Source organism: Crocuta crocuta, unplaced genomic scaffold, assembly GCF_008692635.1.
Source record: "Crocuta crocuta isolate KB4526 unplaced genomic scaffold, BGI_CrCroc_1.0 scaffold99, whole genome shotgun sequence".
In the NCBI taxonomy this organism is placed as follows: domain Eukaryota; kingdom Metazoa; phylum Chordata; class Mammalia; order Carnivora; family Hyaenidae; genus Crocuta; species Crocuta crocuta.
The window spans coordinates 6,850,648-6,866,938 of record NW_027551560.1 but is presented as its reverse complement, the minus strand read 5'-3'; the positions used below and the strand labels follow the sequence as shown (position 1 = coordinate 6,866,938).

At 35.3% G+C, this 16,291-nt stretch overlaps 1 protein-coding gene across 1 annotated transcript in view; it reads right to left on the bottom strand.

Moving 5' to 3' along the window:
* Positions 1 to 16,291, bottom strand: part of ERCC6L2 (ERCC excision repair 6 like 2) — a 131,612-nt gene that overhangs the window by 46,424 nt on the left and 68,897 nt on the right. Inside the window, exons 10-13 of the mRNA XM_077749488.1 lie at positions 16,122 to 16,193; positions 15,413 to 15,558; positions 12,611 to 12,706; positions 2,988 to 3,087 (exon numbers count right to left, since the gene is read on the bottom strand). Coding sequence (XP_077605614.1) covers positions 2,988 to 3,087; positions 12,611 to 12,706; positions 15,413 to 15,558; positions 16,122 to 16,193 — 414 coding nt within the window. The remainder of the gene's footprint in view (positions 1 to 2,987; positions 3,088 to 12,610; positions 12,707 to 15,412; positions 15,559 to 16,121; positions 16,194 to 16,291) is intronic.

The window sequence follows — 16,291 nt, the reverse complement described above, 5'->3', positions numbered from 1 at the left end:
CTGGGGAATTTGGGTGAAGTATGTATATACATATATATGTACATATACATACATTCACCTTTCATATATAGATGCATACACGCAAAAATGAAAGGTGAATTTCTGAATGCCAAACTTTAGATTATATGCAATGATCCAAACATGAAAGAGTACAGCTGCCATGTAAGTGATGCTTTTATTTTTTTAAGGTATAAGATGTCTGAATGCGTTACCACAACAAATACAAACAAACACATCAAAGTGAAAGTTCCCTTTGAATAATATAGATCAGCCTTTATCAGTCTTAGCAACACTGTAATATTTAGGTATATCCTCCTAGATCTTTTTCAGTGTAGTTAAAGCTATTTATATACACATACAGAGATAACTTTATGCATCAACATAACTGATATACTTGTTCTGCAAGTTGGGTTTTTTTTCATTCCATTTAAAAGTGTCTTAGAGATCTTGCCAGATCAGTACACCTGCTCTATAATTTTTTTCTTCTATTGGGTGTAACAGAATTTATGTTATCATTGTTATTATTGGACATTTAGGCTGTTTCTTTTTTCATTTTTTAAACAAATACTAAGAATGCCAAATATAAATCCTCATCATCCTTCACTGTGCATATGTGAGAGTATTTCTGTTAGGTAGATAGGGAGAAGGTACTATGTTTTAATATGTTGTGAAATTAGACCTGTAAAATCAGTGTACCAAGTTAAATTCTCAAAAATAGTGTACGAGTATCTCTTTACAAATACCCCCACCAATAATGAATATCACCAATCTCCCTGCCTCCCTAAACACACACACACACACACACACACACACACACACAAAACCTCACTAAGTCTTTGTAGAATGTGTGTAACACAGTATTATTTTATATTTCTAGATTACAATTGTGTTAACCATTTCATATATGTGTTAACCATTTGTATTTTTTCTTCAGTAAAATGCCTAATTATAGTCTTTTTATTGGTTTGTGAAGTTCTTTATGTATTATAGATGCTAATCCTTTGTTTATCATATATGGAAATTTTCCTCCTAGACACTTTTAAAATTTGGCTTGTAGTTCCTCTGTCATACTTAAGTTTCTAAGTTAAATTTACAATATCTGCCTTTAAGACTGTATTGGTTTCCTAAGACTGCTTTAATAAAATGCCACACACTGGGTGACTTAGAACGACGGAAATTTATTCTCTCACAGTTGTGGAAGCTAAAGGTATGAAATCAAGATGCTGGCAGGACCACACTCTCCCTGAAGGTTCCAAGTGAAGACGCTTCCAAATGTCTAGTGGTTGCTGCCAATCCTTGGCAGTCTTGGTTTGTGACTGCACCACTCCAAACCTTGCCTCCTTCATCAAGTGGCATTCTCCCTCTGTGTCAGTCTGTATCCAGACTTCCCTCTTATAAAGATATCAGTCATTGGATTAGGGCCCACCCGAATCTGGTGTGACCGTATTTTAACTTGGTTACATCTGCAAAGACGGACCCTACTTAGTTCAAACGCCAACCTTTAAATCACATCTATTGCCTTTTCCACACACAACTGCCATACTATCTTCATTTGTGCCTACCAAGATGTATGGCTGAATCTTCTCTAAAGGGCTCATGCTTAAAAAATATTTTAATCAGCACTTAAAGCATACAAAGTTCTGAAAACTGGTTATTATCCTCTTCTTCTGAAGCCTTTTCATTATTTACTATTAATAACATAAAACAGGCCATCTTATTTCAGTAAATGAGTGAGATAAATAGGCAAAAAATATATATAGTAATGAGACTGAGAAAAATTACTACATGATTAAGGAAAGACTCTTACCTGTGACAAGTCCAAGACAGTATTCTAAAGAACTACTCCTGAGATGAAAAGAATAATGTCCTATTTTTTCCCAAGATTGGTTAAATACATCTGAACAAAACAATGTTCAAGTAGTTGTGCTATACCAAAGACCAAAAATTTTGATGAAAGATCGCTTATAGAACTAAGTGCTTTAAGAAAAAACAAAAACTGCTGTGTACAGTTCTATTTTTTGAATTAAGAAAATAGCATAAATTTAAGATTGGATCATTCTTAGGTTAACATGTGGCAGATGTTTGCTCTTACATAGATGCCAACAGAATATATAGGGAGTAATTCAAATTTAACATTTATAATTAAACTTGAACCTCATTCCAGATCTTCTCAAGTGAGCAGTTATAAACTAAATTTTGTTTATTTAGAGATATAAATGGTGAAGTAACTGATACCCTAAGGATATTAAAGAGTTAATGCAATTTCAGATAAACCCTAAAAGCACCAGCACAGTAGTTAATACACCTGTACTGTATTCCTGTAATTACATTTACTGGGGTATCCCTGGGTCCCAGTTTCATTATGTAGAACATGAGATGATTGCATTAGGTATCTCTAAGGCATTTTCACCCAGTTTTCTTCATGCCATGGTACACACAGAAAAGGGTAACATATGAACACCTACCTGCAAAGAAAGTTTCTTAAGGATAGAAGCTGGTTTAGGGATGCCTGAGTGGCTCAGTTGGTTAAGGATAGAAGCTGGTTTAGGTAATCTGGCTGCCCAGAGAGCTGTGTGATTAGCTTGTCAGTGCACCTGTATATCACCTGTGGCATATCATTATGTCTTGACCCACAGGCTGGGAAGCTGTGACCTTGCTACTCAAATTGTAGTCTGTAGCAGTGTTGACACTCCTGGGAGCTTGTTAAAAATGTAGAATCTTGGGCTCCACACAGAGCTACTAAATCAGAATCTGTAGTTTAAAGATCTCTACATATTAAAGTTTAAGAAGCACTACTCAAAGAAAACCAGCTCTAAAATTCAATGAAAGAATCTGTTTTACAGAATTTATTCTACAGTATATTTCATAGTCTTACTAAATTCCATATTACAGTTAGAATGAAATTAAGAACATATTTTTACACAAATTTCTGTAAGTTCTGATATAGACAAATGTTTACTTAATTTGGAAAAGGGAAATATATTTACCTGTTTATATACCTGCCGTAAGTACATGATCTCCTCCACAGTTCCCAAAGATATCAGCCTAAACACTTTCACATCCCTGCACTGCCCAATCCTATATGCTCTGTAAAAAGATTTAAAAAAAAAGCCAACAAAAATGAAGTGAAGCAAGCTCAGAAGGTAGCTTTAGGACACACAAAAAATGGAACATTACTAAAATTTTAATTTAAAAAGAAACATGTGCAGTTTATTGTATGTTAATTATACCTCAATGAAACTTTAAAAATGGTAGAGAGGAATAGTTAATCACTGGAAAGCCTACAGAGTGCAGTCTTACAGCTCTAATTTCAGAGATTTCTGTCTGAATTCATTCAGTCGACTACAGCAGCCCAGGTATTTTGACACGGACGATAGTGCTAATTAAAACAATAATAAGCCCTGATTCACCCCACTGGTGAACCATAGGTCTAGTCCTGGCAGCTTCTCTCAGGTGAAGGCTTTATGGGATGCTCTGAATGAGGTCACCTATTTCTAAATACCTGTTACAGTCACAAGACAGGGAGTGGGGGCACTGAGGTGTGAAACTTAAAATTTGTTGGAAATTTAATTTTGACCTTATAAGGTCACAATATGCTGTTGTATCTGGTGCTCTCTCTGCCTCCTTCGCCCAGGACTCCTAACAGAGAAGGGCTTTACTAGAAGGTATCTTGGGGCCCTTCAAATCTTGTAGGCTCCTGTGACACAGTACAGCCAGGGTAAGTTACTGCGTTCTCACTTACATCCTCCAGCCTAGACACAGAGGGGCTCATAATCCCTTTCTCTCTCACAATGGATTTGAGTCATAAAAATTTTTTTAAATGGATCTAAGGAAATGTCTTCTGGGTGTGTGCTCAGTCAATTGTTTGGTGAATAGGATAGATTCTGTTAGAATACATATTCTTTACAGACAAAAACCTTACAACATGTTACTTTAGATCTATGCTTTGTCAATTTCTGGGTCCATTAAGTGATGGTCTTTCTACCATGAAAACAAGTGTTGAAGAACTGTTATACAGTATGGAGTTCTTCCTTTCTCTTCTTGGTTCCTCTGCCAGACTCAATTGAAGGGCAGGGAGGGAAAGAGAAATGCTGTTCATTTAATTTTACTGTCAACTAACTTAAACTGAGTACCAAAACACAGTACCCTGGGATAAATAAGATATTAGGTCTTGAAATGTTGTTAAGACCAAAAAAAAAAAAAAAAGTGGAAATTTTTCTGTGGTTTTCATTTGATTATTTTCCTTGATAGCTGTCAGTGGTGAGAGGCTGGTTAAAAGAGTGGGCTCTGCAAGTCAGTGTGCATGAATTCAGATCCTGAAATCACTGGCTGTGATCTTGAGCAAGTTACTTCAGTTTGTTGTGCCTCAGCTTTCTCACATGTAAAATGGGTAGGATAATACTGCTCATCCCATAAAAGCTTTGATATCAGGGTAATGCTGGCTTCACAGAATGAGTTAGGAAGTGCTCAAGTTTTTGGAAGAGCTTTGGAAGGATTGGTATTAATTCTTTTTTAAATGCTTGGTAGAATTCATCAGTGAAGCCATCTAGTCATGGGTTTTTGTTTGTTGGCATTCTTGATTACCGACCCAATCTTCTAGTTGTTGGTCTATTCATATTTTCTATTTCTTCATGATTCAGTCTTGGTAAGTTATATGATTCTAGGGATTTGTTCATCTGGATCATCCAATTTGTTGATATACAACCATTTATATTTATAACCCTTACTATTCTGTAAAATCAATAGTAATGTCTCCTTTTCCATTTCTTAAATTTTTTTTTTTATGTTTTATTTACTTTTGAGAGAGAGAGAGATCACGAGTGGGAGAAAAGCAGAGATAGAGAGAGGGGGAGACCCAGAATCAAAAGGAGGCTCCAGGCTCTGAGCTGCCAACACAGAGCCTGATGCAGGGCTAGAACCCACGAGCTCTGAGATCATGACCTGAGCTGAAGTCAGATGCTTAACTGACTGAGCCACCCAAGTGCCCCTCCTTTTCCACTTCTGATTTCAGTTATTTCAGTCTTTTCTGTTTCTTAGTCAATCTAGCTAAAGGTTTGCCAAGTTTGTTGATCATTTTGAAAAAACAGCCGTTGGCTTTGTTGACTTTTTTCTAGTGTTTTTTTTAGTCTCTCTTTCTTTTCTTTTTTTAATGTTTATTTTTGAGAGAGAGAGAGAGAAGGGCGCGCGAGCGAGCGCACCAGGAGGGGCAGAGAGAGGGAGACACAGAATCTGAAGCAGGTTCCAGGCTCTGAGCTGTCAGCACAGAGCCCGATATGGGGCTCAAACCCATGAACCTTGAGATCATGACCTGAGCCAAAGTAGGATACTTAACTGACTGAGCCATCCAGGTGCCCCAGTCTCTATTTCATTTATCTGTTTTAATCTTTATTATTTCCTTTTGCTAGCTTTGGGTTTAGTTTGTTCTTCTTTTTCTAGCTCATTAAGATATAAGGTTGGAGTGTTGATTTCAAACCTTTCTTCCTTTTGAATGTTTACAGCTATAAAATTAGCACTGCTTTCACTGCATCAAATAAGTTTGAATATGTTGTTTCCATTTTCATTTTTCTCAATTTTCTAATTTGTCTTGTGATTTCTTTTTTAAACTATTGGTTGTTTAAGAGCACGTTGTTTAATTTCAACATATCTGTGGATTTTCCAGTGTTTCTTCTCTTGTTGCTTTCTAATTTCATTCTATTGTGTTTGGAAAAGAACTATAAGATTTCAATCTTCTAAAATTTATTAACATGCTTTATAACCTAACATATGGCCTATCATGAAGATGTTCCTTGTGCACTTGAGGAAAATGTGTAATTTCAACAATCCAAAACTGTTGGAAGCAGAATTCTGTATATGTCTGTTAGGTCCAACTTGTCTATAATGTTGTTCAAGTCTTTCTTCCCTTCTTGATCTTCTGACCAGATGTTCTATCCATTATTGAAAGTGGTGTACTGAAGTCTCCTACAATTATTATTGTAGAGCTAACTATTGCTCCTTTCAATTCTGTCAATGTTTGCTTTATATATTTATTTTACAGCTTGTTTGGTACATTTATGTTTATAACTGTCATAGATTCTGGGTGAGTTAAATCAAGAATTATCATTGTATACTACCCTTTTTTGTCTCTTATAGTAGTTTTCAACTTAAAGTTTGTGTGATATTGGAATAACCACCCCTGCTCTTTGGCTACTATTTGGATAAAATATCTTTTTTCATCCTTTCACTTTTAACCCATACATATCCTTAAACCTAAAGTGAATGTCTTATAGACAGTGTACAGTTGGCATGCTGTGTGTTGCTGTTTTTAATCTATTCTGCCAATCTGTATCTTTTGATTGGGGAATTTGATCCATTTATATTTAAAGTTATTAATGACAGGGAAGGATTTACTTTTGCTAGTTTGTTTTCTGTATGTCTCATGGCTATTTTGTGCCTCATTTCCTCCATTACTGCCTTCCTTTGTGTTATGTGATTTTTTTAGTGACACATTTTGATTCTTTCTCATTTCCTTTTGTGTATATTCTATAGATATTTTCTTTGTGAAGATTACATATAACATCCAAAAGTAATAACAGTCTACTTTAAACAGATACCAACTTAACATCAATTGCATTAAAAAAATCCTCCTTTGCAGCTTTGCTCCCACTTTGTTATTGATATCAAAAATTAAATCTTTATATGTCATGTATTCATTAACACAGATTTATATATTTTTATGCATTTGTATTTTATGTTTTTAAAATATTTTATTTTTAGGTAATCTCAACACCCAGCGTAGGGCTTGCTTGCACCCAAAACTTTGATATCTAGAGTTGCATGCTCTACCAACAATTGCTCTGCATTTGTCTTTTAAGTTAAAAAAAAGGGGTGGGGGGCACCTGGGTGGCTCAGTCAGTTAAGTGTCCAACTCTTGACTTTGGCTCAGGTCGTGATCTCATGGTTCATGGTTCTTGAGTTTGAGCACTGTGTTGGGCTCTGTGCTGATAATGTGGAGAGCCTGCTTGCAATTCTCTCTGCTCCTACCCCCTCTCAATAAACAAACAAACAAACAAAAAAACTGAAAGCTCATTTAATAAAAAATAAAAAGATTTATAAACCAAAATTACAGTAAGACTGGTTTTTATATTTGTCCCTGTACTTACTAGCGTTGGAGAATTTTATACTTTCATATGGTTTTGAGTCATTGTTAGAGTCCTTTAATTTGAACTTGAAAGTCTCTCTTTTAGCATTTCTTGTAGGGAAGGTCTAGTGGTAATAAACTTAGGCCTGTCTGTCTGGGAATGTGTCTTAATTTCTCCCTCAATTTTGAAAGACAGTTTTGCCTGATACAGAATTCTTGGTTGATGTTTTTTTTCTTTTGGAACTATAAAGTTTCTGTTGAGAATCTGCTAATAATCTTACTGGGGATCTCTTGTATATTACGCATCATTTTTCTCTTGCTGCTTTCAAGATTCTCTTTGTCTTTGACTATTTACAGTTTGATAACATGTCTCAGTGTGAGTCTCTTTAGGTTTATCCTACCGGCAGTTTGTTAAGCTTCCTGGATTTGCATATTAATGTCTTTCCTCAAATTTGGGATGTTATTATTTCGGTCATTATTTCTTCAAATAGCTTTGTCCTTTTCTCTCTCTTCTTTTGGATTCCTATAATATGTATATTGGTCTATTTAACATGTTCCATAAGTTCCTTAGTCTATGTTCATTTTCCTTTGTTTCAGTCTTTTGGTTTTTTTTTCCTCAGATCTGTCTTCAAGTCTGCTAACACTCTCTTCTGCCCATTTAAATATAACTTTCTCTAGTGATTTTTTTCTAATTCAGTTTTATTTTTCAGGTTTAGGGTTTCTGCTTTGTTCTTTATATGTGTGTGTGTGTGTGTGCATAATTTCTATCTCTTTGCTAATATTCTAATTTTGTTTATATGTTGTTTTCCTGATTTCCTTTAGATCTTTGTCCATGTTTCCATTTAGCTCTTTAGGACAGTTGTTTTAAACTCTTTGTCTAGTAAGTGTTTCTTCAGGGATGGCTTCTGGAAATTTATTTTGTTCCTCTGAATGAACTAGTTTTCCTCTTTCCTTATAAATGCCTTTTATTTTTTTGTTAAAAATTGGCCATTTGATAAAACAGCCACTTTCTAGTCTTTGCAAACTAGTATGGAAAACATTCATTCATTAGCATACTGTATCTTGGGTCTTAGGAGCAGCTCAGGGACTAAAATCGTCTTTGGTCATTTCTGGTTATGTGTCCTGCTTGGCTCTGTGTGTATGTTTGTGTGTCTATGTCTTCTGATGTCTCCTGTATACACAATTGCTTTTAAATGTCTTACTTTCCCAAAGAGTCTCATCTCAGCTTCTTCTTGGGGCCTTAGAGATATTCTATTATATTCCTCTTCTGTAATATCATGTCCCAGGTATATAATCCCACTGCTGCTTGCATGCACAATGGAGCCTCTGACTGTCTTCAACAGCTTCTGCCAGTCTGAGATCCAAGCTATGCCACCATTCATTACCTAAGCACTGTCAGGTGAAAAAGAAACCATCCCCTCACAGATAGGTTAGAAAGTTGCAAAAGAGGTCCACACTGCTCTTTCCAACCTGACGGGGAGAGAACAGGGAACTGTTACTTCCTCTTCCTGGCTGTGCTGTGCCAGGAAATGGGGTGAGGGAAGAATGAATAAAAATGCCATGAAATTTCCTATAGTTTTGAATATAGCTTCTTCTTGATTGGGAATCTACTTGATGACTATAGATCTTTGATTTAAAGAGCTTTTATAAAGTTATTTTAACTAGTCTCCAGCTTTTTTAAATTCACCCATGGGGAAACACGTACTTAGAGCTTCCCAGTCAGCCATCTTGCTCTCATCTCTGATTTTGATTTTCTCTTTAATACAAGAGTTATTTAAAAATATATTTTATATTTTAAAATGTCCATATGGAGAGATTTCTATTAGCTACAAGTTCATTGTTATTTTCTAGGGTCTTATCTTTTATATTAGAGCCATGTAATTTAGGCCTTGTGATTTCCATTAAAATACATAGTTATTTAAAAGTATGCTCTAAAACATTTTTTGAGAGTGGGTATTTTCAGTAATTATATGGTTAAATACATTTGTTAAGTTAAAGGCTAAGTAACTTATTAATCAAATAATTTACATGTTTCCTTTTTTTGCCTAGTTGATCCATTAATTTTTTGAGAGAAGGGTATTAAGTTTCCAATCATGATTATAGACTTGTCCATTTCTCATCATGTAGTGACTATTTTACTTTTCTTATTGATTGTTCCATTTTATTTTCCTTAATGTATTTTGCCTTAAAGTCTATTAATATTTTGCTTGATACTGATATTGCCATTCTTACTTTCTGTAAGAATCTCCCTGATTAGATCTTAAATATATTTTATTTTTAATAAATATATTTTAACATAAATTTAATATATTTAATTTTTGAATTTTATAAATATATATCTATTGTAATAAGCATAAACCTGAATCTAACATTTCATTTTTACCTTCTTTTTTTGTTTAAAAGGAAGTTTTATGTTTGGCTTTATTTCTCACAGTTTACGTCAGGTTTTATATTTGCCATGCTTTCTTGGTTTCTTTTACCTCTCACTGCACACTCATATTTCCAATCATTTACTGAAATAATTATATTTTCTCAGTGATTTAAAAAAAACTTTTTTCTTGTTGCCCTTAAATTTTTGGCTAAAATTTAAAAACTTTTTTTTTTTTTGTATAAAATTGAAATCTGACCAGGCTATCCAAATTTTTTTGATGAAATATAACTTCTAAAACAATTATCCCCACCCTCCCAATGTTTTATTGAAATTATATGCAATTTTAGTGTTTGCTTCTATTAATTTTCTTATACCATCCCTTTTTATTTTTGAAAATCCTTTATAACTGAATTAAGTCTTTCAACTGAACTATCAATATTTAGACTAAAATATAAATTTTTCAATTCCTTGATGTCAATAGATGCTTTATTTTCCCTCACATACTGATATTTTAGCCATTGATGACAACTACAAGTCAAAATTATTTTCCTGCAGATACCATCATATGAATTTTGTCACTTTAACAACTTCTGTTGTCTTCTAAAATTCTATAATGCAGTTGAAAAGTCAGTTCTTCAAAGTCTATTTTGCAGAAATAGTGAGATTTGCAGAAATGAGTGGGATTCTCATTTGTTTGTTGGTAATCTGTTATGTTCTTTTTTGTCTGTTTTATAAATAATTTCCTCTCCCTCTTTCTCATTCAGGCATTGTTTATCCCTTTATCTTTGGAACTTAGAAAGATTAACAAGAAGTATCTCTGTTTTTTCTCCTGCCCTGTCACTGTGTTTTCAAATATTCATTCTTTTTATTTTCCACATCAATTTCCACTTTCAGTCTTCTCAATTTTACTACTCAGATCTTGTAATGAGTTATTTGGCAACAGTTTTAAATTCTAAGCATTTCTATTTTTCTTTTCCATGTACTTCTTTTTCAGGGTGCCCTATTCTTATTTTATTTCCTTCAGGGTCAGTTTTTCATCTTGGCCTTTTTCTTTCATACTGCCGGTTTTATTAAGCTCACAATTTTTTTAAAAAATTTTAAATATTTATTTTTAAAGTCTTTTTTCTTTTTAACCTTTATTCATTTTAGAGACAGAGACACAGCACGAGTGGGGGAGGGGCAGAGAGGGAGACACAGAATCCAAAGCAGGCTCCAGGCTCTGAGCTGACAGCACAGAGCCCAATGTGGGGCTCGAACTCACAGACTGCAAGATCATGACCCGAGCTGAAGTCAGACGCTCAACCAACTGAGCCACCCAGGCACCCCAATGCTTACTGATTTTTAAGAGAGAGAGAGAAGAGTGAGAGTGGGGTAGGGGCAGAGAGAGAGGATGACACAGAATCTGAAGCAGGCTGAGCTGTCAGCACAGAGCCTGACCCAGGGCTTTGACTCATGAACCATGAGATTATGACCTCAGCTGAAGTTGGAAGCTTAACTGACTGAGCTACATAGGCACACCATAAACTGTCTCATAATTCTTAATTTTCCATTCATAATTACAAACAAGGAACTGGGTGGACTGCATAGGAAAGCTGGTCTGGATTTCCATGCAGGTACATAAGTCTACTTAATCATTTCCCCCGTTCTGTGTTCCAGAGACCTAGGATTGCTTCAGGTTCAGCTCTGCTTTGTGATCTGGTCCTAACACCCACTGTAAAAACCTTTTGTCAGTCAGATTCCTCACTTATTTATAAAATTTATGAAATAATTCTTTCAGTTTTGATCAAGGGGCATCTGTTGTAAGCCAACCCCTCTTTATATTGGGGTATGGGAGAGGAAATGGTTTTAAAGTTAGCACATTAATTAATTTCCAACAAGAATTTACTCCAGTCTATTTCTACATCCTACAGTTACTGACCACAAGCTTGAAATTTCTCTGTGCTCTCCTGCCAACTTTGGATTGTGGCTTTTCTCTGCTGGTTTCTTGATTATACAGATTCTGTCATAACACAGATTTTGCCTTCTATATTTTAGGAGTTTCTCCAAACTTCTTACCTACTAGTAGTGACATTTCTCTCTTTTTTAAAAAAAAATTATTTTATTTTATTTTTTTATTTATTTCTGAGAGAAAGAGAGACAGCATGAGCAGGGGAGGGTCAGAGAGAGAGGGAGATACAGAATCCAAATCAGGCTCCAGGCTCTGAGCTAGCTGTCAGCACAGAGTCTGATGTGGGGCTCGAACCCATGAACTGTGAGATCATGACCTGAGCTGAAGTCAGCTGCCCGACTGAGCCACCCAGGTGCCCCTGACCTTTCCTATCTTCCTGCAGTACGATGGGTTTGTTCCTTCTTTTTTCTTTTAAGTTTCTACTTACTTATTTTGAGAGAGAGAGGGAGTGCAAATGGGAGAGGGGGGAGAGAGAGAATCCCAAGCAGGCACCATGCTGCCAGAGGAGAGCCTAACATGAGGCCTGAACCCACACAGCTGTGAGACCATGACTTGAGCCAAAACCAAGAGCTGGACGCTTAACTGACTGAGCCACCCTTCTTCTTAAATCAGTCCTGTCATAATGGGATTTTGAGATGGAAAGAAAATAAACTGTTATCAGCCTGCCATTGGGGTTCAGACCTCAGGGTTATCTTAATACAATTTTTTTTTTTTTTAAAGTAGGCTCCTGCAGGGCCCAAACTCATGGCTCTGATCAAGACCTGAGCTGAGATCGAGAGCTGCATGCTTAGGGGCACCTGGGTGGCTTACTTGGTTAAGCATCCGACTTCAGATTAGGTCATGATCTCATGGCTTGTGAGTTTGGGCCCTGTGTCAGGCTCTGTGCTGACAGCTCAGAGCCTGGAGCCTGCTTAGGATTCTGTCTCTCTCTCTCTCTCTCTGCCCTTCCCCCACTCATGTTCTCTCCCTCAAAAAGAAATAAATGTTAAAAAAAAAATTTGGACACTTAACCAACTGAATAACCCAGGTGCCCCTTAAATACAATTTTTTAAAATAAGGTTTCCTCTATCTTCTAATCATAATCATATTATAAAAGCAACCTAAGAGAATCAGAAAGGGGTATTTTCAGATTAAAAGTACTTGCAGGTCAATTTAAATTTTGTCAGGATTATACCTGTCAATTGCCTGAAGATCATTGGCTGGATTCCAAGTAGGATCAAACAATACAACAACATTGGCACCAAAAAAATTGAGGCCTAGTCCACCAGCCCTGGAGGAAACAGAATTGGACACATTAAAATAGCAAAAGCATAGTAGTTGCCGTCTAATTCAATTGTGCCAGGTTTCTGTTACCAAATCAACAAAATACTGCATTAACATCATAAAAGATGATTAAAACACAAATATGCCACAAACAAAATAGCTATGGAATATTGTTTTTCTACCATTCTAGAATATCGTTAAAAGAAATTGACCATTAAAGCCCACCTAAGTAGGTTGTACTGTCTTTTTCATTTTTTGGATACTCAAATACTATGCTGTAAGATCTTCCTAACATAATTTTTAAAACTTATAAGTATGGTCCAGCTAAATAAAATAATATATACATTTTAAAAAACCAATACAGGAGTAGATGCACTTCTTACTCCTCTCAGTAAGTGCAGCTAAAAACCTTGGGCATCATATACAAAATAAACATAAGACTTTGAAAGGTAGAGAAAACAAAGACTGGCTCTTAGAGACTATAAGAACTAAGGAATGACATGGCAGTGGGTTCTCCAGCTCTGTTTTTGCCTAAAAATCCAAGCCTGGGTTCTGGAGAAACCAGCAGACTAGAAATGCCAACAGTCAAGACAAGAAAAAGGGCCCAAGAAAAGTGTTCTTCCTTTAGCCAAAGAGCCAGGAAAGGCATAGCCTTTTAAGATAGAAAATGTCAGATAAGAACCTGCCTATTCTTGTAAACACCATTGAAAAAAAAAATCTATAGCCTGAATCCCAACCTGGTCAGTAAAGGCTGAGTGAGATTAGATTTCCACCCTTGCCTGACTAAAATGGGGTGCCTCTCACTTCCACATAGAGGGTGTCAGAGAGACTGAGGAGCTGGGAACATTCATTTCTGCCCAGCTATAACCAGATCACCTCTGTAATGTCAGTGGAGGCCGTACAGAAAGAGTAACGAAGTGCCTCACTCTCAGGATGTCAGTAGAGGCCAAGCAAGAAACATGGATTCCCATCCCTATGTGGCTGGCATGATGTCTGGCTAAAACAGAGGGAGAGAGCCCCACTATAGACAGATAAGCTCAAAGTAAAAAATTACAAAATGTGTGAAGAAACCATGTACCTTAAGCAAGAGCAAGAGGGAACAACAAGCAGAAAGATTAGCAGCCCCAAGTACAGGAGTTAATAGGGCAAAAATGCCATTTAAAAAGGGTGTTTAAAAAAAACAATGATTAAAATTACTAAAGAAATAAAAGAAAGCCTAAAACACATAAAGAACAAAATAGAAGTAAAAATGATTAGGCAGATTTGAAAAATAACGACAGGGGTTCTAAACATGAAAAATGCTGTCTTTAAAAATTCAAATGGGTTAAACAGCAATTTCTAATAATAGAGATAATTAGGAGCATTATGGAAGATCTCATCAAATTAAATGGGGGTGAGCAGACAAGGAATGGCAGATGACAGCTTGCCCAGAAGTTCTGTACTGTTTGAAGTATTGTTGAAGACATTTATTACTTTGAAAAATATTTTTTAAGAAATTAAGAATGCTTATTATTTAATAAATTAGGAATGTTTATGTATACTTTATAAAACTTAACTGAATGCTCATAGGTAAGGGCTCAGTGATAAATTACTTCTTGAATTCATTCACAGGAAAATGGGAATCCAGAGCTTCTCTCATTGCAAGAGTTCAAGGAGAATTTCAGTGTTCAGTAGTAAGTAGCTCACTTATCATTTATATAATTTTATGCTTCATTTTAAGTAATTTTTGTGTTGATTTACTTTTTACACTTTACATATGTTTGCTTTTAACTTTTTAAAAATGTATTATCCTTGAGAGAGAGAGAGAACACAAGCAGGAGAGGGGCAGAGAGAGGGGACAGAGGATCTGAAGCAGGCTCCATACCGAAGTGCCCAGCCTGAAGTGGGGCTCAGACTCACAAACCACAAGATCATGACCTGACCCAAAGTTGGACACTCAACAACTAAGCCACCCAGGCAGCCTGCTTGCTGTGTTTGTTTTTAAAGTCCTTTGAAATTCTTTTTGAAAGATAGTGGGGGTAAATCTATAAAGTACTTATTACTTAGATGTCAGAGTTAAGGATTTGTTGCCCCTCAAAAGAGAGTTATCTTCTTAGGTGTTTATACTGGCATAAATCTTGCTGTAAAGTGTGTATATTCATATATTCTTTAAAAGGTTAACAAGAGATACATAAATAGGTATTAGAACTGACTTAACTTTTATAAAACCTATTAATGTAGAACTGCTATGGTTGAGATCAGGTAGACAGAAGGACGAAATACCTGGCCCACTAAGCCCAGTGGGCTCTCTAGGGCTGCTTGAGGATAGTTTAAAAATCACTGCTACAGATGATTCTCAGTTATTTGATTAATAAATCAATTACTCAATTAAGTCTGACTGTTCTGACCACAGACATGAGTAAAAACACTACCAGGGAAAATTCCTGGGAGGAAACATCCATTTCTCTTGATTATTATCTTTATAAACCCAGACATATAAAGAGAATTCAGTGATGATAAGGAAATTGAGAAAAAAGGTTAGGTAAAACTCAAGATATTGTTATTTCAGTCATAATTAATATAATAGCATTCTTGGTGCTTCTCCTGAAAGCCAAATAAAACAAAGCAATATAAGCATAACCACTGAAAATTAATCCAGTAGTAATTTTTAAATTACACTATATCTTAAAAAGCAATTACATAAAAATCAAGTTATCAAATTTTATTTTCTTACATTGTGGAGACAAGGCAAATGTTAACATCTTGTGTACTGTTGAACTCTTTCACGATCTTGATTCTTTCCTCTGATTTCGTACTTCCATCAAGTCGTCGGTAATCAAGGCCAGCCGCCATACAATATTTCTGCAGAACATCAAGCAACTAGAGAAAAGGTATGGAAATAATAAGTTTCACACTACTATAGAGATAAGATTTACTAAGTATTAATAATTGCTGCTCACAAGTTCTTTCTTATAAAAGCAACTAATATTTTCTTGACTTCTGGCTTGTATGTTTCTCCCCATTATCCTGTAACTGACTTCAATATTCACCAATGTTTTTTTTTTTTTTTATTAAATTAATCTTTCAGGAAAAAAACCTTTTTTTTTTTTTTTTTTAAGCTAAAACAAAATAATAAGTACTGGCCAAATCATTTATGTAAATGAATTTCATTATTTGTGCTATTTTCCAAGTTCTATAATCTCTTAAATGTCTTAAAGAACACTTTAGTTATTAATAAAAACAACAGTTTGAGTTTGCTATTTGACAGTAATCCTGATATCATGGAGATTTAAGTGTCTGTTTTAAAAGTTGCTTTATGTCACAACTATGTTCTACAGTATGTATATGATAAAAATATGGCTGGACATCGTTATGTCTCTTAGATTTCATGCCTCAAGAGTTAGGGCTGGGCCAATTAAGAGTATACTTCAGAAAAAACTCACCTTGGTGGAAAAGGAAAAAAGAAGTATTTTATCTTTGTTTTTCCTACAATGATTTAAAAGCTGCTGAAGGACCTAGAAATGAACCACAGAAATCAACCACCAATGAACCAGTTCCAACTAAAAGCACACTTTATACATGTAAACATCACTTGAGAATTTCTTAAAAATTA